The following is a 25,058-nucleotide window of genomic DNA, read 5'->3' on the forward strand; positions in this document are numbered from 1 at the left end:
GACCTTGCATCCTATGAATAAGTTTCACTTGATCATGGTGTATAATCGTATTAATATATTGCTGAATTCAGTTTGCTATTACTTTGTTGAGGATTTTAGCATCCATGTTCATCAGGGATATTGGTTTATAGTTTTCTTTTTTTGTATTGTCTTTGTCTGGTTTGGGAATCAAAGTAATGCTGGCCTCATGAAATGAGCTTGGTGTTTTTCTTTCTCTTGAATTTTTTGGAATAATTTGAGAAGGATAGGTGTTCATTCTTTTATGAGTGGTAAAATTCACCTGTGTAGCCATCTGGCCCAGGACTTTAATTTGTTGGGAGTTTTTGATTGCTGCTTTGATTGTGTTAGTTGTAATTGGTTTGTTTAAATTTTATGTTTCTTCATTCAGTTTTGGAAGACTGTATGTTTCTAGGAATTTATCTGGTGTTTTTTTGTTTTGTTTTTTCCCCAGATTGTCTAATTTGTTGGCATATAATTGTTTATAGTATTTTCTTATAATTGTTTATATTTCTTGGTGGTAGCTGTCACTTCTTTTTCACTTCTGATTTTATTTACTTGGGCACTCTTTTTTTCTTGATGAGCCTGGTTAAAAGTTTATCAATTTTTTTATTTTGTTAAAAAGATCCAATTCTTGGTTTTATTGACCTTTTATGTTGTTCTTTTAGATTATCTTTTATTTCTCCTCTGATCTTTATATTTCCTTCCTACTACTGATTCTGGGCTTTGTTTGTTGTTGTTTTAGTTCCCTTATGTGTAAGATTGGACTGTTTACTTGAGATTTTTTTGTTTATTGAGGTAGTCCTGTATTGCTATGAATTTCCCTCTTAGGACTGCTTTCTCTGTATCAAGTGATTTGGGGTTGTCGTGTTCTGCGTTTCATTTGTGTCAAGGCATCTTTTGATTTCTTCCTTGATCTCATTGTTAACCCATTAATTGTTTAGTATAGCATGTTATTTAGCCTCGTGTGTTTGTGGTTTTTCATTTTTTTTCTTGTAATTGACTCTAGTTTCATACCATTGTGGTTGGAGAAGACGCTTGATATGATTTCAAGCATCTTCTTAAATTTATTGAGATTTGTTTTGTGTCCTAACATGTGGTGTATCCTGGAAAATATTCTATGTGCACTTGAAAAGAATGAATATTCTACTGCTTTGGGGTGAAATGCTCTAAAAATATCAATTAAGTGTATCTGGTTTGTGTCATTTAAGGACACTGTTTCCTTGTTGACTTTCTGTCTGGAAGACTTTATCAGTGATGTCAATGGGGTGTTAAAATTCCCTACTATGAATGTATTGCTTGATCTCTCTCTTCGTGTCTATTAAGATTTATTTTATATATGTAGGTCCCCCTATGTTGGGTGCATAGATATTTACAAGTATGCACTCCAACTCTTGTTGGATTGATCCCTTTATCATTATATAATGTTTTTCTTTGTCTCTTATTATAGCCTTTGTTTTAAAGTCTATATTATCTGATATAAGTATCGCTACTCCAGCTTATTTTTTTCATTTTCATGATAAGCTTCTTCCATCCCTTTACTTTCATTCTGTGTGTATCTTTCAATCTCAAGTGTGTCTCTTCTAAACAACATATAAATATGTCTTGTTTTCTTATCCACTCAACCACCATATGTTTTTTTACTGGAACTTTTAAGCCATTTACATTTAAAGTGATTATTGGTAGGTACATAGTTATTGCTATTTTATTATTCATATTTATGTTTCTTTAATTTTCCTTCTTCTTCTTAAAGAAGTCTTTTTATCATTTTTTATAATACTGGTTTAGTTGTGATAACTACTTTAGCTTTTTTTTTTTGGCCTGGGAAGATCTTTATCTTTCTTGTGGCAATTTGAATCTGCATTTTCCCAATGACTAGTGAAGCTGAGTATGTTATTAATGAATCATATATGTGTGTGTTTTTTCTATAAAATCTATTAATGCATTCTTTTATAACTGTTGATTTGCAGGACTTTTTTTATATATTCCTGCTACATAACTTGTGTTGGTTGTAAATGTGTCACAAAATCCCCCAGTTTGGAGTTTTTAGCTCTTTTTGTGGTGTTTTTTAACAATTACTAATTTTAGTGCTATAAAATTACTGATCTTTCTCTTCATAGTTTGTGATATTAAATATTCCAATAAAAATAATTTTCTAATCCAAGGTCATAATGTTGTTTTCCTGTGTTCTATATGAGGATTGATTTTTCCCATGTAGCAAATTAATTTTTGCTACATGGGAAAAATTAATTTTTTGCTACATGTGGTTTAATGTAGCAAATTAATTTTTTTTCTAAATTCATAGAAGTGTCCCAGCAACATTTCATAAACAGTTCACTTTTCTTGCTACTCAGCATCACTACTCTGAGTCCCAGCCCCAGTCGTGTGTGCACGTCTTTGGAGGCTGTCCTTTCACTGACCTAGTTTCCTGTGTTTGAAGTATATTCACAGTGCTTTAGTTGTTACAGCTTCATCACAAACCTTCTCACCCAGTTTATTCTTTTTCTTTAAGTGTCTCTTTGTCTGTTATAGACCTTTGCTTCTTAGGATACATTTTGGAATAACAACGATGTTATATTTCATGAAAAGCCTTGTTTGGATTATCCTTTGAAGTACATTAAATGTAAAGATTATTTGGGGGAGAACTGACATCTTTGTACTTTTGAATCATTGTATCTACCTATCTTTTTTTCCATTTTTATTAAATTTATTGGGGTATCATTGGTTAATAAGACTATATAGGTTTCCAGTGTACATTTCTATGATAAGTGGACTGTATATATATTGTGTGCCCACCACCCAAAGTCAGATCATCTTCCATCACCATATGTTTGACTCCCTTTACCCTTTACCATCCCCACACCCTGCCCTCTGGTTATTACCATACTGTCGTTTGTGCCTGTGAGTTTCGATTTTTTTGTATCCACATACAAGTGAAAACATATGGTTCTTAACTTTTGCTGTCTGGCTTATTTTGCTTAGCATGATATCCTCACGATCCATCCATGTGTCACAAACATCAGTGTATCACCCTTTCTTATGGCTAAGTAGTGTTCCTTGTGTACAGGTCCCACATCTCCTCTATCCAGTCCTCTATCGCGGGATAGTGTGGTGGTCTCCATGTCTTGGCCACCGTGAATAATGCTGCAGTGAACATAGGGGTGCATATATCTTTGCAAGTAAATGTTTTCAATTTGGGGAGTAGACACCCAGAAGAGAGGATACTGGGTCATATGGTAACTCTATTCTTAGTTTTTTGAGGAACCCCCATACTGTTTTCCATAGTGGCTGGACCAGTTTGAAAAATGCTGTGTTATCCCATGAAAGTTTGACAGATGTCTCCCTGGATGTTTGTACTTTTTACTATTATAAATGAAACATTTTGAAAGTTACATTTTTAACTGCTTGTGATATATTTAAATTTATTTTAAATGTTGACTTTCATCAACATTTATTAAAACAAATTATTTCTAATAAGTGTAGATTTCTTTAGATGGTCTATATACATATTCACATGACGCGAAAATAAGTTGAAGTTTCTTTTCTTCAACTATTTTGTCTTATTTCCTTCTATCTTTTCTTAGTACACTGTCTACAGCTTCCAATGTATAGTAAATGGAAGTAATATAGACATCCTTGTTATGTTCTTAAAATTAAGTGGAAAGTTTTTTTATAGTAATAAACACACATAACAAAAAATTACCATTTTATCTTTTAAAGTGTACCACGTAGTAGCATTAAAAATATTCCCAATGTTGCCCAACAATCATCACTATTTAATTACAAAACATTTTTACCACCTGAAAGAAAATCGTGTATCTACTAAGCAATATTCCTATCCCACCATCCCCTTACCCTTTGGCAACCACTATCTGCTTTTGTTTTTATGGATTTGCCTATCTGGATATTTCATATAAATGGAATCATACAATATGTGGCCTTTTATTTCTGTCTTCTTTTACTTAGCATAATGTTTTCAAGATTTATCCATGTTGTAACAGGTATCAGTACTTCACTCCTTGTAATGACTTGGAGTAAATATTCCATTGAGTAGATATATCATATTTTGCTCACCTAGTCATCCATTGATGGACATCTGGATTGTTTTCCCCTTTGGCTATTTTAAGTAGTGATCCTTTGAACATTTGTACACACATTTTTTGTTTGAGCATATGCCTACAGTTATTTTGAGTATATACCTAGCAGTAGGACTGTTTGGTCATATGCTAATTTTTTGCTTAACTTTTTTGAGGAACCACTAAACTGTTTTCCATAGTTGCTACAACATTTTACATTCCAACCAGCAATGATTGAGAGTAATAATTTCTCCATATTCATGCCACCCATTGATTCATTCCATTTTTCAAAAGAATTTTTTATTGACTTTTAGAGAGGGAGGTAGGGAGAGGGAAAGAGAGAAACATCAATGCAAGAATGAAACGTCCATTGGCTGCCTCCTGCATGCCCCCCCCCCCCCGGAGATGGAGACCACAACCTGGGCACATGCCCCAACCAGGAATAGAACCGGCAACCTCTCCTTGGTTGATGCCCAACCAACTGAGCCACACTGGCTGGGGCAATTTATTCCACTTTTTATAATAGTCATCCACATGTGTGTAAAGTGATCTCATTGTAATTTTGATTTGCATGTCTCTAATGATTAATGATCTCAAGTACCTTTTCATGTGCATGTTAGTAATTTGTACATTCAGTTGGGAGAACTGTCTATTCAAGTCCTTTGACCATTTTTTATTGTATTGATGGTCTTTTTGTACTGTGTTATGAGTTTTTTACGTATTCTGGATACTAAACCTTATCAGATATATGATATTCAAAATATATTTTCAGTCCCTTAGCAGTGTCTTTGGATACACAGAGGTTCTTAATTTTGATGAACTCCTATTTATCTATGTTTTCTTGTGTTGTATGTACTTTTGGTATAACTAAGAACCAATTTGGAAACCCAAGGTCATGAAGATTTACTCACATGTTTTCTTCTTAGAAAACATTTTCATAATTTTAGCTGTTACATTTATTACTTTGTTCTACTTTTAGTTAGTATTTATATATTGTGAATAAAGGGTCCCAGTTCTTACTTTTACATTTTGATATCCAGTGTCTCAGCACCATTTGTTGAAGAGACTGCTTTCCCTCCATTAATGGTCTTGGCACCATTGTCAAAAATCACTTGATGATATATACATATACATATATATATGTATTTATGATATAAGTCATTTATTTCCAAACTCTCAAATCTATTCCATTGGCTTATATGTCTATCTTTATGTCAGTAAAACACTCTTTTTATTATATCTATTGGGGTGACATTGGTTAAAAGGATTATATAGGTTTCAGGTGTACAATTCTATGATACATGATCTGTATATTGCATTGTGTGCCCACCAAAGTCAAATCATCTTCTGTCATCATATATTTGGCCCCCCTTACCCTTTGCTACCACCCCACCCTTCCCTCTGGCAACCACCTACTATTGTCTGTGTCTTTGAGTGTTTGTTTGTTTTTCTTATTTGTTCATTTGTTGCTTTCAGTTTTATGTCCTAGATATGAGTGAAATCACATGGTTCTTTTTCTGTCTGACTTATTTCACTTAGTGTGATATTCTCACGGTCCGGCCAACCATGTTGTTGCAAATGGCAGTATTTCATCTTTTCTTTTCAGATTTTAAAACTTATTTGCATATTAAAAATTGTGCATTCCATGTGGCTGGCATGGCTCAGCGGTTGAGCATCAACCTATGATCCAGGAGACCAGGGTTCGATTCCCAGTCAGGGCACATGCCAGGGTTGCCGGCTCAGTCCACAGTGGGGGTGTACAGGAGGCAGCAAATCAGTCACTCTCATCATTGATGTTTCTGTCTCTCATTCCCTCTCCCTTCCTCTCGGAAATCAATAAAAATATATATATTTTTTTAAATTGTGCAACCAGTAATTAAAATCATTTTAACAAAATAAATGGCACTCTAATTAAACTGCATATTACAGCCGCAGGACACCTTAGACCAGCTTGACTTTTACTCCAGATTTCATCTGTGTTCCCACAGCTTCTTCGTTCACCAACATGCAGGTCCTTTTCCTTCCCTGCCAGCCAGACAGGCAGATGGGAGGAGCAGATGTGGCCCTCCTTGTCAGTAGTTCTCTCATGTGAAAAGGGCAGCACAGTCATTTAAACTGATCCAACCTCTTTGCATCTTACAAATTTAAACAGCCAGAAGAAGTAAAATAAGAAGGCAATGCTTGTGGGAAGTACAGTGCACACTGGCCTGTGCCTCATTACAATTCACCTGCTTGCTTCTCCTGTTCAGTTGCTGCTTTTGGAAAAAAGTGGATTTTTCTCTTGGATTTTTGTCTTCAATTTTGACTTATCGAATTTCTCAATCTCAGCCATATCGGGTATGTCAGACATGGTTGTAGAGGAAGCGGAAGGAGGTGCGCTAAAGGAAGGAGTCCCATCTGTTCAGTGACCACTGCCCATTCCTACATTTCCAGTGGCTGAGTAGTAGTACATTGTAAATACATACCCGTCATCTTTATCCAGTCGTCTAGTTAAGGACACTTTGGTTGTCTCCATGTGTTGACTGCAGGGAATGATGCTGCAGTGAACATAGGGTGCAGATATCCTTGCAAATACATGTTTTCAATTTTTTGGGTAGATACCCAGAAGAGAGGTTACTGGGTCATGTGGTATCTCTATTCTTAATATTTTGAGGAACCTCCATACTGTTTTCCATAGTGACTGTGCCAGTTTACATTACTACCAGTAGCAAATGAGAGTCCCTTTTCTCCGCAACTTATTAGTTGTCTTGTTGGAAGTAACCATTCTAACAGGTGTGCAGTAGTATCTCATTGTAGTGTTGTTGTTTTTTATTGTTCAAAATATTACAGATGTCCCCTTTTTCCCCCATTGGCCCCTTTCACCCCCATCCACTCCCCTCCCCAGGCCTTTGCCACACTATTGTCTGCGTCCATGGGCTGTGCTTGCTTGTTTGGTGATGAGTTGTATGAGTTCTTTATACATTTTGGATATTAACTCCTTGTCAGAACTGTTGTTTGCAAATATCTTCTCCTATTTTGTTGGCTTCCTTTTTGTTTTGTTGGTAGTTTCTTATGCTGTGCAGAGGCTGTTTAGTTTGATATAGTCCCATTCATTTATTTTTGCCTTTACTTCCCTTGCCTTTGGTGTCAAATTCAGAAAATCTTCTCTAAGACCAAGGTCCATAAGATTAGTACCTATGTTTTTTCTATTTAATTTATTGTTTCAGATCTTCTATTTAGATCTTTGATTCATTTTGAGTTAATTTTTGTATATGGGGACAAGCTGTAGTCTAGTTTTATTCTTTTACATGGGGCTTTCCAATTTTCCCAGCATCATTTATTGAAGATGCTTTCTTTTCTCCATTGTATTTTTTTGGATCCTTTGTCGAAAATTATTTGCCTATATACACATAAGTTTATTTCAGCCTCTCAATTTTGTTCCATTGGTCTGTGTGTTTTCCCTGCCAGTACCATGCTGTTTTGATTACCCTTGCTTTGTAGTATAATTTGAATTCACCTCCGACTTCATTCTTAATTTTTTCAGGATTGCTATTGCTATTTGGGGATTTTTGTGGTTCCATACAAGTCATGATTTTTTGTTCTATTTCTTTATAAAATATCATTGGTAGGGTGGGTGGGAGGGGTTAATGGGAAAAAGGGGAACATCTGTAATATTTTTAACAATAAAGATAAACTTTTAAAATGTCATTGGATTTTGATGGGGATTCATCAAATCTATATATAGCTTTGGGTAATATACACTTTTTAACTATGTTGATTCTTCTACTCCATGAACACAGAATATCTTTCCATTTCATTGTGTCTCCTTCAGTCCCTTTTAATAATGTTTTATAGTTTTCACATCCTTTGTTTACTTCTATGTCTTTAATTTTTTAAATCATGATTGTAAAAGTAATTGTTTTTTAAAATTTTATCTTGAAATTTCATTGTGGGTATATAGGAATGCAGAGGATTTTTGTACATTGATTTTGTATCTTGCAACTTTACTGTGTTTGTTTATTGTTTCTAATACTTTTTTGGTGGAGTCTTTAGGGTTTTCTATATACAGAATCAAGTCATCTGTAAAAAGTGACACTTTTTCTTCTTTATTCCAAATTTAGATGCCTTTTAATTCTTTCTCTTGCCTGATTGCTCAGGCTAGGACTTCCATTATGGGGCTGAATAAGAGTGGTGAGAGTGAACATCCTTGTCTTGTGTCTGATCTTCAAAGGAAAGCTCTCAGTTTTTTACCACTGAGTATATCTGAGGGTTTGTCATTTATGGCCTTAATTATGTTGGGGTACTTTCTTTCTATGTTCATTTTATTGAGTGTTTTAATCTTGAATGGATGTTGTATTTCATTGAATGCTTTTTCTACATCTATTGTTATGATCATGTGATTTTTGTCCTTTATTTTTTAATGTGGTGTATTACATTGATCGATTTGCTTATGTTGAACCATCCTTGTGCCCTTGGAATGAATCCCACTTGATTGTGATGTATCATTTTTTAAATGTATTGTATTTAACTTGCTAATATTTTCTTTAGTATTTTTGCAGCTGTATTCATAGAGATATTGGTCTGTAATTTTCTTTTTTGTGTTACCCTTGTCAGGTTTTGGTATCAGGGTTTGTTGGCCTCATAAAATATGTTAGGAAGTATTGCCTCTTCTTCAGTTTTGGGGAATAGTTTGAGAAGGATGATATCAAATCTTTGAATGTTTAGTGGGATTCACTAGTGAAGCCACCTATCTGGTCCTGGATTTCTACTCCTGGGGAGGGTTTTGATGGTTATTTCATTTTCCTCCCTGTTAATTGGTCTATTTTCATTTTCCCGTTCTTTTTTTAAAAAAATTAAATTTTATTATTGACAGTATTATAGATGTTCCCCAATGTTCTCCCCTTCCCCAGTCTCCTCCCAGCCCCTGCTTCACCCCAGGCCTTCACCACACTATTGTCTGTGTCCATTGGTTATGTACATGTGTGTATGAGTTCTTTAGTTAATCTTTCCTATCTCCCCCCACCCCTGCTAAGATCTGTCAGTCTGTTCTATATCTTCATGCCTCTGGACCTGTTTTGTCCATTAGTTTATTATGTTCATTAGATTCCGCTTATAACTGAGATCATGGGATATTTGTCTTTTTCTGACTGGCTTATTTCACTCAGCATAATACTCTACCGTCTAGAAATGTTATTGATTTCTAGGAACTGACTCAATTCTTTCAGGTTATTGAATTTGGTGGCATACAGTCTTTCATAGTATTTTAGTAAGATCCTTTGTATATCTGTGAAGTCTGTGGTAACTTCTCTCTCATTTCTGATTTTGTTTGAGTCTTTTCTCTTTTTTACTTAGTGAGTCTAGCCAGGGATTTGTCAATTTCATTAATCTTTGTAAATAACAAGCTTTTGTTGTATTAATTTTTTGTGTAGTCTGTTTGTTCTGTATTTTATGTAATTCTCTATTTTTTATTATATTCTTCTGCTGGCTTTGCACTGCTTTTGTTCTTTTTCTAATTCTTTGAGATGTCATGTTAAGTTGTTTACTTGAGATTTTTTTTGTTTTTTGAGATAGGCCTGTAATGATAAAAACTTTCCTCTTATTGTTGCTTTCCCTGCATTTCAATAGTTTTGTTGTTTTATTGTCATTCTAGTTTGTCCCCACACATCTTTTTTTTTTCTTTATTTTTATTGTTAACACTATTACAGATGTCCTCATTTCCCCCCGCTCTGCCCTTCTCCACCCAACTTCTGCCTGCCTTTTCCTCTGGCCATCACCACACTGTTGTCTGTGTCCATAGGTTATGTATAATGTTGTCTGGCTAATTTCTTCACCGTCTTTCATCCAGTTTCCCCCTCTACCCTGCCCTCTGACAACTGTCAGACTATTTCATGTACCCATGTCTTGGTTTCTATTTGTTCGTCAGATTCTTTTGTTTATTAGATTCCACATATAAGTGAGATCATATGGTATTTGTCTTTCTCTGATTGGTTTAGTTCACTTAGCATAATACTTTCCAGGTCCATCCATGCTGTGGCAAAGGATAAGATTTCATTTTTTTAAAATTTTTATGACCGCCTAGTATTCCATTGTATAAATGTACCTGGGCTTTTTTTATCCACTCGTGTACTGGTGGGCACTTAGGCTGCTTCCAGATCTTAGCTATTGTGAATAACACAGCTATGAACATGGGGTTCATTTTTTTTTTAATTGGTATTTCTGGATTTTTATGATATATTCCAAGAAGTGGGATTGCTGGGTTAAAAGGCAGTTCCATTTTTAATTTTTTGAGGAAAGTCCATAGTGTTTTCCATAGTGGCTGCACCAGGTGTCTGCATTCCCCCCAATAGTGCACTAAGGTTCCCTTTTCTCCACATCCTCACCAGCACTTGTTGCTTATTGATTTGATGGTAGCCATTCTCACAGGTGTGAGTTAATATCTCATTATGGTTTTAATTGGCATCTCCATAATGATTAGTGGCCTTGAGCATTTTTTCATGTATTTTTTGGCCATCTGTATGTCTTTTTGGAGAAGTGTCTATTCAGGTCCATTACCCATTTTTTAATTGAATTGTTAGTTGGTGTTGAGTTGTATGAGTTCTCTATATGTTTTGGAGATTAACCCATTATCAGATGCATCATTGGCAAATATGTTCTCCCTTGAGGTGGGTTCTGTTTTTGTTTTATTGATGGTTTCTTTTTCTGTGCAGAAGCTTCTTAGTTCGGTGTAGTCCCATTTGTTCTTTATTTCCACTGCCCTAGGAGATATATCAGCAAAAATTTTGCTCCAAGAGATGTCTGAGATTTTGCTACCTATGTTTTCTTCTAGGATTTTTATGTTTCATAACTTACATTTAAGTCTTTTATAGATTTTGATTTTATTCTTGTGTATGATGAAGTTGGTAGTCTAGTTTCAGTTTTCTTTTGCATGTACCTGTCCAATAATCCCAACAGCATTTATTGAAGAGGCTGTCTTTATCCCATTATATGTTCTTGTCTTCTTTATCAAATATTAATTGACCATATAGGCATAGGTTGATTTCTGGTCTCTCTGTTCTGTTCCATTGAACATTGCTGTGGCAGTCCTAACCACAGCAATCAGACAACAAGAAGAAATAAAAGGCATTCAAATTAAAAAGGAGGAAGTGAAACTGTCATTATTCACAGGTGACATGATATTGTACATAGAAAACCCTAAAACTCCACGGAAAAGCTTACTAGAGCTAATAATTGGGTTTGGCAGAGTAGCAGGATACAAAATTAATACCCACCAACAATGAACTATCAAAAAGAGAAACTAAGATAATAACCCCATTTACTATTGCAACAACAAAAGTAATAAGGTACCTAGGACTAAATTTAACCATGGAAGTAAAAGACCTGTACTCAGAAAACTATAGGATATTGAAGAAAGAAACTGAGGAAGATACAAATAAGTGGAAGAATATACCGTGTTCAGGGATTGGAACAATTAACATCATTAAAATGTCCATAGTATCCAAAGTAATCTATAGATTCAATGCAATTCCTATTAAAATACCAATGGCATGTTTCACAGATCTAGAACAAATATTCCCAAAATTTATGTGGAACCACAAATGACCCCAAATAGTCTCGGCAATCTTGAGGAAGAAGAACAAAGTTCTTCTTTGTATCACAATACCTGATATAAGACTATACTACAAGGCCACTGTAATCAAAACAGCCTGGTACTGCCATAAGAATAGGTATATAGATCAGTAGAGTAGAACAGAGAGTCCAGAAATATTGTATATCTTTTGATCTCACCTTTTATTTCTTCTTTGACCCAGTCATTTTTCAGTAGTATTTTGTTCAATCTCCACATATTTGTGGTTTTTATCCACTTAATTTTTTTATTTGATATCTAATTTCAAAGCATTGTCATCAGAGAATATGCTTGGTATGTTTTTAATGTCCTTAAATATGTTGAGGCTAATTTTGTGTACCATCATATGGTCTATCCTTGAGAATGTTCATGTGCACTAGAGAAGAATGCTTAATTTGATGTTCTTGGATAAAAGGATCTGTAAATTTCAATTATGTTTATTTGGCCCAATGTCTTATTTAGGGCCAGTATTTCTTTATTGATTTTATGTTTTGATGATCTATCTACAGCTGTCAATGGGGTACATAGATTCCCAACTATGATTGTGTTTTGGTCTGTTTCTCCCTTTAATTCTTTTAGTAGTTGCTTTATATATTTCGTTGCTCTCTGACCGGTGCACATATATTAAGAAATGTTATGTCTTCTTGGTATAATTTTTCTTTTATCATTATAAAATGGCCATCTTTGCCTCTTGTTACCTTTATTATCTTGAAATTTGTCAAATATAAGTATGGCTACAGATGCTTTTCTGTGGATGCCATTTGCTTGGAGCACCATTCTCCACCCTTTCACTTTGAGTCTGTATTTGTCTTTACAGCTGAGATGTGTCTCCTGAAAGCAGCATATGGTTGTTGGCTTTTGTTTGTTTGTTTTTTAATCTAATCTGCTCCTCTGTGCCTTTTTATTGGTGAATTAAGTCCATTTATATTTAGGGTAATTATTGATGTATGAGGATTTCCTAAAGTCATTTTATCTTTTGTTTTGGGGTAGCTCTGTGCTTCCATTGGTTCTTTCTCTTTGTTTTTCTGTCATTTCTTTTGGTTTGATGGTATCCCATAATTTTTTTTCTGTTTCTTTTTTTCTTAAGTTATTTGTCTCAGTTTTTAGGTTTTTGTGTGTGGTTATGTTAGGTTTATGCAAAAGGAAGTTTCATGTATGCAAACGGACAGTAGTCCTTTTACTTTTGAATACATCTTATCTCCATCTCCCTTCACAAAATCAGACCTTTACCCTCTCCTCTTTTATGTTTTTATTGTCACAAATTATCCCTATTTATGCTGAGTTTGTTGGTGATCTTACTCATGTAAGATCAAGTTGTGATTACGTGAAACATAGTGTTTATTCTTGTATTATTTATTATTGTGTTGTTTTCCATACAAACAATTGTAAACCTACTTTTGTCCTACCCTGTACTTTTGGGACCTTTTGTTCTTTGTTCCAGGTAAAATAACCCCCATGAGTATTTCCTGCAATGGAGGTCCTCTGGCGGTAAATTCTCTCGTCTTCTGTATGTTGGGAAATGGTTTTGTTTCTCCTTTATATGTAAAGGGTAACTTTGCTGGATATATTATTGTTTTGGCTGGTAATTTCTCTCTTTCAGTAGTTGAAATATTTGATTCTACTCAATTGTAGCTTGTAGGGTTTCTGATGAGAAATCCAATGATAATCTAATGGGATTTCCTTTGTAGGTTACTGCCTTGTTTTACCTGGCTGCTTTGAGAATTCTTCCTTTGTCATTAATTTTTGACACTTTTCATACAATATACCTTGGAGAAGGCCTTTTTGGATTGAGGTAATTAGGTGTTCTCTTTGCTTCTTGGATTTGAAGATCTAGTTCTTTTTATAGGTTTGGGGATTTCTCATCAACTGTTTGAATAGTCTCTGTGCTCTCTTTCCCCTCTCCTTTTATCCTGGTACATCTCTTATTTTTATATTGCTTTTTCTGATGGAGTCAGATAGTTTTTGTAGAGTTTTTTATATTTTTTATGCTCAAGTCACTTTTTTCCTTCCTCTTCTTCATTTCTAGAATACTATCTTCATTATCACTAATTCTTTCCTCCATCTGCTCAGCTGTTTTTCTTATGCTCACTAGTCAATCTTATCTTTTTTACTGAGTTCTTCATCTCCAGAATTTCTACTTGGTTCTTTATTTAAAGTTTTAATCTCTTTGGTAAAGTACTCGATTTGTTTCTGAGTTCATTAAACTGCTTATCTGTATTTTGCATCTCGAGTTTTTTCAGAACTGCAGTCTTAAATTCTCTGTCATTTGAATCACATATTTCCATGTTTTTAAGTTTATTTGCTGGAGATTTTTAGCTTTCTTTCTGTGCTGCCTTATTGGTTATTTGTGATATTTGATGGATTCCTTCTCTGTCTGGATATCTATATATGAGTGGCGTTTTTCTAGTTGGTTAATAAGTCTTTCTATCGTTTTCCAGTACTTGGCACTGAATCACAGGTTTTTTTGTTCTCTTGCACTGCTCTGACTTTTAAGATCTTTGTGAGGTGGTGAAAAATGGCCTGTGTTTCCTGGGATAGTGGGCATCTCATCTGTGCTCAGGTGGCCTGAGTCTTAGGGAACCAACCCCATGGGGGATTGTGGTGGGTAACGGTGTTCTAAATTCATGAAATCCCAGTGCTGTCCCCTGCAGCCAGATGCTGCTGGTCGTACAATTGCAATGTGTGTGGGTGGGGTGAGCTGGGAGAAGTTGGCCACCTCTTTCATTGCTTTGCTCTCCCAGTAATGGTGACTGGCAGACCTCTGCAGCCTCGCTCTGTGTCTCCACTGAACCCTGGGATTAGTCACAGAGTACACCTGTTACTTAGTGAAAAAATGTTTCTGTAGTACCAGTTTTTAGGTTGGCAGATAATATGCTCTACAACCTGACACTCATAGCTACAGCTTCTGAAGCTTGCTGCTAGCTCTGAAAGGGTGACAGGAGGTGGCCAAGTTCTGTGGCTTTGTTTCTTTGTCTAGAATGCCAATTGCCTGACAACAGTGTCTGCACCTCTGTGCTTCATCCCTGTCCAGGTCACTGGACTCAGTCACAACTCATATTGACCACTCCTGCAGGAATGCTCACTGTATCTCTTTGCTCCTTGCAGTTGAAGGGAGTGCTGGGGCAACCTGATACCTCTTCTCTCCAGGCTGAGCCCCTTAATGAGCTCTGGGGTGTGATCTCCAGGCTGTGTTTCTGGGCTGTCTCAACTCTTCTCCCTTTCCACCTCCCTGGTTTGCTCCTACTTACTCGCCTTCAGATGTTTCAATGCATGGATCTCTTAGACATGTTTGTGCATTGAGCAGGTTTTTCTTTGTTGAATTATAGCTGTTTAAATTGTTGGAACTTCAAAGGGAGAGACCAACATGACCTCTCATCACTCCATTTGGACAATTTGAATGAAATGAATAAAATCCTAGAAACATACAATCTTCCAAACCTGAATCAGGAAGAATCAGAGAATCTGAATAGACAGATTACAACTTATCAAATTGAAGCAGTAATAAAAATACTACCAACAAACGAAAGTCCTGGACCAGATGGCTTCACAGTTGAATTTTACCAAACATTCAAAGAATAACCCATTTATATTTAAAGTAATTGGTGAACAACTTACAAATGTTATTTTGCTAATTATTTTCTGTATATGTACCTTTTTGTTCCTTTTATACTCCATTTCCTTTTCTGCATATTTTCCAATTTTTTTTTCTTAGGGGATAATTTGAAGATTACAAGTAACATTTTAAAGTACTTAATACCAATTTAGCTTTAGCAGTATAGAAAAACTCTGTTCCTGTCAATCTCCACTCCCTTTTTATGTTGGTATTTTCACAAATTACATCTTTATATTTGTATACCTATTAACATATGTTTATAATCATTTTATGAATTTATCTTTTAAATCATATAGAGAGAAATAGAGGGGTTACAAACCAAAAATACCAAAATACTGACTTTTATATTTACCTATGCAGTTACCCTAACGGGAGTTCTTTATTTCTTCATAGGGCTTTGAGTTACTATCCAATATTCTTTCTTTCAGTTGGAAGAACTACTTCATCTACTAGCAACAAAATCTCTCATCTTTTCTGGCACATAGATCCAAAAATAATTTCAATTTCCAGAGGGATGAGAGCAACAAAAGTGTCACTTGTTATGTCTTTTGGTTTGGAAAGCACCTAAATATAGGGGGTGCTGTTTACTAGAGGAGCCAACCATGTGATTAGAGGGGAGGGGGCTGGAGGTTGAATCTGTATCTGTCACCAGTGGCAAATGGTTTAGTCAGTCAGACCTGTTTAATGAAGCCTCTATAAACTATCATAAAAACTGGTTTGGAAAGCTTCTGGGCTGGTGACCATGTGGAGATCTGAGGAGAGTAGTGCACTCAGTGAGGGCGTGGAAACCTCACGCCTTTTCCTCATACCTCACCCTGTGCATCTCTTCCATCTGGCTGTGTCTGACTTCCATCCTTTTATAGAAAAATGGTGATTTACTAAGTAAAATGTTTCTCTGAGTTCTGTAAGCTGCTCTAACAAATAAATCGGACCTGGGGAGGAGGTCCTTGGAACTTCTGATCTCAAGTTAGCAGAAGCAAAGGAGACAACCTAGGCTTGTGACTGGCATCTAAAGTTGGTTTTGGGGGGCAGTCTTATAGGACTAAATCCATTAACTGTGGAAGCTGATACTGTCTCGGGGTAGTGTTAGATTGAGTTGCATTGCAGGACACCCAGCTCATGTCCTAGAGACCTGCTTGGTGGTGCGGGTGAAACTCTCCCGCATGACCACTTTGAAATTGAAGTCCGGGACAATTTTTTGGAGTATGATGTTAGCTGGAAATTTTAAAGTATCTAAGTATATCTTTTGGTAAGTGAAGGAGATTCTTTTCATTTAGTGTTATAAGAATTTTATCTTAGCTAAGCATGTTGAATTTTATTCAGCACTTTTATTTGCATTTTTTGTGATGGTGAAATTATCAGTAAACAGTATGAATGATAAATGTTGATTTTTAAATATACCAATTTGGTATTCTTAGAATTAATTTAAATATCAGCATATATTTTCCTTTGTCTATGTGCTGGATTAAGTTTGCTAATATTTGGTTTAAGATTTACCTATATGTTCAGGAGTGAAATTGTCCTATAATTTCCCTTTTTTCTTTTCTTCATCAGCTTCATAATACATTTATTAGCATTATTAGACTTTTTGAAGCATCAACCTTGGCTTCATTGATCGTCATAACTATGTTTTATACTTCATTAATTTCTGCCTTTATATTTATTATTTATTCCATAAACTTTATTTGTGTTTATTGCCATTTTTCTACCTTCTGGTAATGAATGTTTGGCTTATTTCTTTTAATAAATGAATTGTAAGCTGGACATTTTCATCTGAGTACTGATTTGGCTGCATGGTACAAATTTTGATGACAAGGAAGCTTTTTGTTATTGTTCCACTAAAATATTTTAAATTTTCCTTATGATTTCTTACTTAAAATCAGAATTGTTCAAAACTGTGTCTGTTAATTTCCCGAAATATTGGGTTCTCATAGATATCTTTTAGCTATTGATTGCCAGTTTAATTCCTTTGAAATTTTTTTGGAATTTATTTTATGGCCTAGTTAAACTCCAGTTTTTAAAAATTAATAATCCACATATGTCTGAAAAATTTTTGTTATGAGGTTGTTGGGGGTAGTTGAGGATGTATTTTCATTAGGCCAAGTTTGTTAATCATGTTGTTCACTTTTTTACATATTTATTTTTTTCTACTTGTTATACCAATTACTTGAGAGATATGTTTAAATTTCCCATTATGATTATAAATTTCTGTATTTATCTTAGAAGTTCTGTTATTTTTTTGCTCTGTGTATTTTAATGTTATCAAGTGCATCTGATAATATTGTCTCCAACTTGTCTTCTCTCATTCTCCTTAAAATTTTAATTGTAAAAAATAACCCTCATTTGGTGCATAAAACATAAATGCTCTAGTTGGTGAATGAAGTATGTGGAGTGAGGTGTGAGATAAAGAGAAGGGCCCTGGCTGGGTGGCTCAGTTGGTTGAGTGTTGTCCAGTACGCCAAAAAGGTCGTGGGTCTGATTCCCAGTCAAGGCGCATACCTAGGGTGCGTGTTCAACCCTCGGCTGGGGCTGGTATAGGAGGCAATTGGTTGATGTTTCTCACATCGATGTTTCTCTCTCTCCCCATTCCTCTCTCTCTAAAAAAATAAGAATTAAAAAAAAAAATCAATAAAAACATATCTTCAAATGAGAATTTAAAAAAAGAGGAGATGGAAGACTCCCTCCTAATAGTGGAATAATAGGTTTTACTTCATAATATCTAATTTTTATTTGGATGCAGCATTTTAACTCTAGATGAGGTTAACTGATCTCTTAACCAGAATTTTCTTTGTAATGTTTTATCAGAGTCACATTTTTGGAGCACTTCATACTCTAAACCATATCTGGCTCTTTGACACCAACTTTGTATCTCTGTTTATGTTAGGCACCTTCTTTCCCACAGTACCATGACAGAGACTGAATATCAGTGTCTGGAAACACAGTCTAGGTATTTTCTGGTTATGCCAATGATAGTATTTACAATATTTTATGTCAAGTGATAATAAACATATCAATTTCCATTAAAAGCTGTAATAGTCATAGTTACTGCATATAAAATGATAAATTCAAGAAAAAGTCTTTTTAAATGTTTTAATTTTTATCTTTTATTCATTCAAAACTTACTTATAAGCACTAAGTGTCGGACAGTTTATAATGTGCTGAGGAAGCAATGGTGAGCCAGGCAGACCAACGTCTATTCTCAATGTGCTTACTTTAGTGCACTCTTACAATAAAACAAAGATATTTGCATTTCAGGTTTTTTTCATATTGCTTAAATTGACTTTCTTTCTTTCTTACTGGCAGCACATTTTGCTGTATCTGTTGGAGGTTTCATTTATTTTGCCACCTACTTTCCAGCTAACAGTGTCGCTTCAAATTACCATCGGATGACACTCACCCAGAAGCTAGCTTCCTCTCTTAGCTCAAATATTCTAATGGAACTGGGAACTAAATTCCTTGTCAGGGCAGAAGTAGACAGTGAGTATTAACCTTGTAAATTTTGCCATGTTCTCATAGGATATTCAGTTTTAATATTACTGTTATTGCTAAACTGCTCTTCAAAAAAAATCACGCTACTTTATACCATTACCTATAGTGCATGAGCACATTCCCTCCATAAATTTACTCAGGTCTTTTAGGGTCTCTCCCTGCTCCTTTGGAGTTGCCACCTGCTCTTTAGGGGTAGGGATAAAGTGACACAGGCCTGCTTTTAGTAACTTCTTTCTTTTTCCATCCGTGCAACATCTATGCAAAAATCCCACTAGTCTGTGTTATTTAGTTCATATTCATCTCTACTTTTCAGTGACTCCATTTTTCCAAAATTATATATACCAGTGAACATTTAGCGTGAGGGTGGCCTTGGGAGAGGAGACACTGTCTTAGCCCATAGGTCTGCTTATTTTTCTTAAAACTTATTTTCCTGACTTTTTAGTATATTTTATTTTTGTTTTACTTGTTACTGAGTATTTGTTTGTCTTTGGCATAGTAGGAGGCATATTACATGATTGCTTGCTCAGATTCTAACAGTCCCAAATTCTAACAGTATAAGAAAGTAGCTGAGTAAAATAGGAATCTCTAGAAAATATTAACTTTTTTTCACTCTTTATGATGCATATGAATAACTCTGTCTCAGTTGCCACCTAGATTAAATGTCTCCTCTTATCTCTTAGAAATTGGACTTAAATGGAGTAACATCTTCTCACCAGTCACAGTGGAGAACTTTGTCTTTGTCTACGTACTGGGAATGTTTCTATTTGATGCTGTCTTGTATGGTCTCGTGACCTGGTACATCGAAGCAGTCTTTCCGGGGGAGTATGGTGTGCGCAAGCCATGGAACTTTTTTTTGCTGGTGAGTTGTACTGCTCCTGTTGTTGAGAGATGCCACAGTCCTTATAGACCTGTTTTGTAATTTATACAAAAGGCATCATTACTTAATTTTGCACTGTCTGTAACTGAATCAATAGGTCAGCTGAAAGAATCATTCTAATTACTTTAAACATATGAATTCACTAGCCTTTTCCAAACACACTATACAGCCTCTACTGTATATAAATATAAATAATCTGTAGATCATGGCCTGCAACCCCAAACTTTATAATTCTTAGTAATCTATTACTTTTGCAGGCAAGTATTTCATAAGGAATTAAACTCCAGCATAAAGAAATTAACATAGGATGGGGTTTTGGGATGCTAACAAGGAGAGGTTTAGTTATGTTCCATATCTTGGCACTCACCATGTTTGGTTAGCCCACATGTCTTAAGAGTCAGAACCATAGCAAAATGGGCAGCTTGTAAAGATATGAGAGTGATATAATACATTCTGCTGTGACCTCATTTTGGAGTTATTTCCTTTTGTTTTTCTTTTTTATAATAATTTTTTTAAAGATAAATTATACATATACAATATATGTCTTTATTGATTTCAGAGAGAGGAAGAGAGAGGGAGAGAGAGATAGAAACATCAATGATGAGAGAGTCATTGATTGGCTGCCTCCTGCATGTCCCCTACTGGGGATCGAGCCTGCAACCCAGGCATGTGGCCTGACTGGGAATCGAACCATGACCTCCTGGTTCATAGGTCGACACTCAACCACTGAGCCATGCTAGCCAGACCTCCTTTTGTTTTTCTTTGGACAGTTATGATTTAAATAGAGTAGTCTATTTTTATGCCTTGGGGATTCAAATCATAGCCAATTGTTTCTAAAATTTAATCCCAGGAAACTTTCTGCCCATCTCAACATAAAGGGTAACAGGCCAGACTATTTTCTACTGCTCAGTTTCTCAGTGTTTTTGCAGTAACTACATTTTTACTGTCTTCTCAGCGCTCGCACTGGTGTGGGGAAAAACCAAGGACAAAAGATGAAACACAGCAATTTTACAAGACAATTGAAAACAAATATTTTGAAGCTGAACCTACTGATTTGGTGGCAGGTATCCAGATCCAACATTTGTACAAGGTATTGTTCCACAAATCTCTTTTTCTTGATGAAATGGATACTTATTTTACAGTTCATTGTAAATGTTTGTTACTAGAAATACCAAGAAAAAGATCACATGCTAATAAAAGGTTATGGGAATTCTGTTCACTTCCTTTGAGAAAGATATAAATGAAATGTATACAGTATATAATAAAATTTTCTCCTCCCTCCAGAATAGAATCAGGTTCTCCATAAACTATAATGGTGGACTTCTATGAATACACTCATTTTAAAATGTAGAGTCTAGAACTTGTATGCAAGAATTTTTAAAACATGTAATATCAAATTATTTAGTCAGGGGCACTGACCTCTTTTCCCTTAGATTGACCAATAAAGAAATAACAATAGCCACCATAACAATAGGCATGCAGCATGAAGGAATCAAATTTATACCAATTTTTTTTTAATCCTCCCACGAGGATATTTTTCCCATTGCTTTTCAGAGATAGTGGAAGGGGGAGAGAGAGAGAGAGAGAGAGAGAGAGAGAAACATCTATGTGAAAGAGACACATGAATTAGTTGCCTCCCACATGCGGAATTGAGCCTGCAACCGAGGTATGTGGTATGTGCCCTTGATGAAACTGAACCCAAGACCCTTCAGTCCAGGGGCCGACACTGTAACCACTGAGCCAAATCAGCTAGGGCTGTACCTATTTTTTTTGGTCAGGTCAGCAAGAAATATATTTTTTCATGTGCTTCAGAAATTTAGTAATTAGTTTATGTGCCATGAGATGAAAAGGTTGAAAATCTCTGGTCTAGAATATTAATTTCTGTTCATAAATGTTTTACACTTGCCTACCTGTAATCTCCTCTGTCAGAGTGTTCATCATGGGAGGGACTCTTGGATCTCTCAATCTATCTGGGTCAATTGCAGGCATGTAGCATTCAAGTATACTGGAATTTACTGGCATTACATCGCCTCTTAAAGGTCTACCTAACCTTGATTTGAGCTCCTGACCCCACAACTTTGGGAATCCCAGATCCTTCCATGCAAATCCAAATTAGTTTTGGAGGTGTTTATATTCCAGTGTGCTACATGCAGGTCTGCAGGTCTCTCTTTTGGTTATATCAACCAAATACAAAATTCTTCTCCATCCCCCTCCCCCCCCATCCCCTCAGGATTGCTATAGCTATTCGGAGTTTTTTTGTGGTCCCATACAAATCTGGTAATCTTTTGTTCTATTTCTTTAAAAAAAAAAATTCCATTGGTATTTTGATGGGGATTGCTTTAAATCTGTTTATTGCTTTGGGTCATATGGACATTTTAACAATGTTGATTCTTCCAATCCATGAACATGGGATATCTTTCCATTTTCCTGTGTCTTCTTCAATCTCTTTTAAAAATGTCATGTAGTTTTCAGCGTATAGGTCTTTCACATCCTTTGTTTACATTTATTCCTAGGTATTTTATTACTTTTGTTGCAATTGCAAAAGGAATTGTTGGTGTTTGTTTTTTCTCTCATTTCTTTTTCCAAAATTTCATTGTTAGTATATAGGAATGCAGAGGGTGTTTGTACATTTGTTTTGTGTTCTTCAGCATTACTGTATTTTTTTTAATTGTTTTTAATAGATTTTTGGTGGAGTCTTTAGGGTTTTCTATATACAGAATCATGTCATCTGCAAAAAGTGACACTTTTACTTCTTCCTTCTCAATTTGGATGCCTTTTATTTCTTTCTCTTGCCTGATTGCTCTGGCTAGGACCTCCAGGTCTATATTGAATAAGAGTGGTGAGAGTGGACACATCCTTGTCTTGTTCCTGATCTTAAAAGAGAAGCTTTCAGTTTTTCACTATGAAGTACACTAGCTGAGGGTTTGTCATTTATGGCCTTTATTATATTGAGGTACTTTCCTTCTATACCTATTTTATTGAGTGTTTTAATTATGAATCGATATTGTATCTTATCAAATGCTTTATCTACATCTATTGATATTATCATGTGATTTTTATCCTTTATTTTGTTAATGTGGTGTGTCACATTGATCAATTTGCATATGTCAAACCTTCCTTGCCTCCCTTGAATGAACCCCGTTTAACCCATGATGTATTATCTTTTTTATGTGTTGTTGTGTTCAATTTGCTAGTATTTTTTTTAGTGTTTTTACATCAGTATTCATCAGAGATATTGGTCTGTAGTTTTTTTGTGTGTGTGTTATTTTTGCCAGGTTTTGGTATCAGGGCTGTGATGGCCTCATAAAATGTGTTGGGAAGTATTGCCCCTTTTTTAGTTTTTTTGGAAGAATTTGAGAAGGATAGGTATCAAATCTTCTTTCTCTGAAAACATGGCCATTGTGGATGCTATCCACCCTCTACAATAATAACCTCAGCTGAGCAGTCACCTCACGCAAAATGAGGCCCATCTTCTTGTGTGCTTGTTCTTGTGATTGTACTACAAGCCAACTCTTCTCTCTCCCAAATCTGCATTCTCCTATTTGCACACAGGTGCTGATCGCAAGAACACTTCTGCATACCATTTTCCATCTTACATAAACTTCCTGGATGCTAACTTCTATCTTAAGGTGTACTTACCAGAAAACCTAATTGGTGATTATCTGTACCCAGTGGACTGAAAAAGCAGATGACAAGATGAGAGGTAGACTCAGTACAAGGAAGCAGTACAGTGTTCATACATGGTGAATTGGGATGGTATTTAAGGGAAAGGAACTGCTCATTTGGTGTCATGTATCACGCATTTGAAAAATATGGGGAACATAATTATAGGGACCATGGAAGTGAATGGCTATTGTTGGGGGAACTGATATACTGGAGATGGAAAATGAAAGGCTGTATTTGATTAACCATCAGAGGCCAGCTGAAATCTAGTGAGACTACCCAGAAGCATATAGTGAGATTTTCCTCTCGGGCAACCAAAGAGCATAAAGAGGTGAGAATAATGCCCTACACTTAATCATAAGAACAGCAGAGATCTAGAGAAGGTTAAATTCCTAATTAAATAGGCCTGCCATCCTAGGATAGGGGCCTTTATTGGGAAGGAATGTGACATGGAGACATAGGATAGGAAATCTAAGACGCAAAAATCTTGAGTTTCAATTTCCCCTGAACCCTCAACCTGCTGAAATGGCCCACTCCCCCCATTTAGGGGCTAGTATTTCTTTCTCTCTTCCTTGAAGATGATGAAGTAACCTCTTCCCCACAAGACAATCCACACCTTCTGGAAACTAGGAATATAACTTGGGTTATGTCACAAAAGGTGGTAGACAGCCTCCAAGATGACCTTCAGTGACCCACATCTCTTGATTTTCATGCCCTTGAGTAGGACTGACCTGTACGACCAATCAAAAATGCACAAGTGACAGACTGCCTTCCAGGGCTAAGTCACAAAAGGAGTTGCTTACTCTGGGGACGTCAGCTTCCAACTTGTGAGGATATTCAAGCAGTTACCTAAATGACTGAGGAGAGGCTCACATGGGATGAAATGACGCCTTCCTCCAGTAACTAGTACCAACTGCCAGCCTTGTGAGTAAGCTACTTTGAAAGTGGATTCTTGATCAAGCTTTTAGATGACATTAGCCCTTGCCAACATTTTAAACAAAATCATGAACCGAAGCTGCCTAGTTTAGCATTTCTGAGGCCAGAAACCCTGAGAAAAATACATATTTATTGTTGCTTCAATCCACTTTGTTTTAGGTCATTAATTACTTAGCCATAAGCTTAAAATAGATTTGATACCTAGAAGTAGGATGCTGCCATAACACATAACTAATACTGTGGGAGTAGTTTGGGGACTGGAAAGTGAGAGGAAGCTGGAAGAACCTGAGGAAAGTATTGGTGAAAGCTTAAAAGGCCTAGAATATAGACTTTTAGCAAAAGCCAAATGGTCTTGGAGGCAGCTGCCACTGAAGGCTTAAATGGAAGTGAGGAACTGTTTTTTAAAACTGTAGGAAAGAATATCCCTGTTATATAAAAATAGAAAGTCTATCAACAACCATCACTGCCATGATGTGGAAAATAGAAAGAAAATGTACCTAATGAACTGGCTGAGCTAAAGATATTTTCAGGCATATTGATGAAGGACTTGCCTGGCTTCTTGTTGCCTTAAGTAAAATGTAGTTTATGTGAGAGGAGAGAGAGAAGCGGAAGAAAGGGCTGTTGGACATAAAGGAGATAGGAATAGGTTTTGAGAATTCCTAGCATCTCTAGATGACAGGCTATGCTGAAATTAAGGAGTGGCTTCCAATCAAAGAGAAAATCCAGGTCACTGTCAGAAAAACATTCTATAATATTGAAGCCAAAATGGTGGGTAAAATGCTTTGTTTTTAAGATCTCAGAAGG

At 35.8% G+C, this 25,058-nt stretch overlaps 1 protein-coding gene and 1 pseudogene across 1 annotated transcript in view; one reads left to right on the forward strand and one right to left on the reverse strand.

Annotated features, from left to right (window-relative positions):
- The window catches only part of LOC107544810 (phospholipid-transporting ATPase ABCA3-like), a 190,455-nt gene that overhangs the window by 58,067 nt on the left and 107,330 nt on the right, over positions 1 to 25,058 (forward strand). The window contains 3 exon segments of the mRNA XM_087815178.1: positions 18,593 to 18,766; positions 19,459 to 19,637; positions 20,611 to 20,745. Of these exon segments, the coding sequence (XP_087671304.1) occupies positions 18,593 to 18,766; positions 19,459 to 19,637; positions 20,611 to 20,745 (488 nt within the window).
- On the reverse strand, positions 6,291 to 6,423 carry LOC107544812 (thymosin beta-4-like; annotated as a pseudogene).

The sequence above is a fragment of the Miniopterus natalensis genome, chromosome 3 (assembly GCF_054644295.1).
Source record: "Miniopterus natalensis isolate mMinNat1 chromosome 3, mMinNat1.hap1, whole genome shotgun sequence".
Classification (NCBI taxonomy): Eukaryota; Metazoa; Chordata; class Mammalia; order Chiroptera; family Miniopteridae; genus Miniopterus; species Miniopterus natalensis.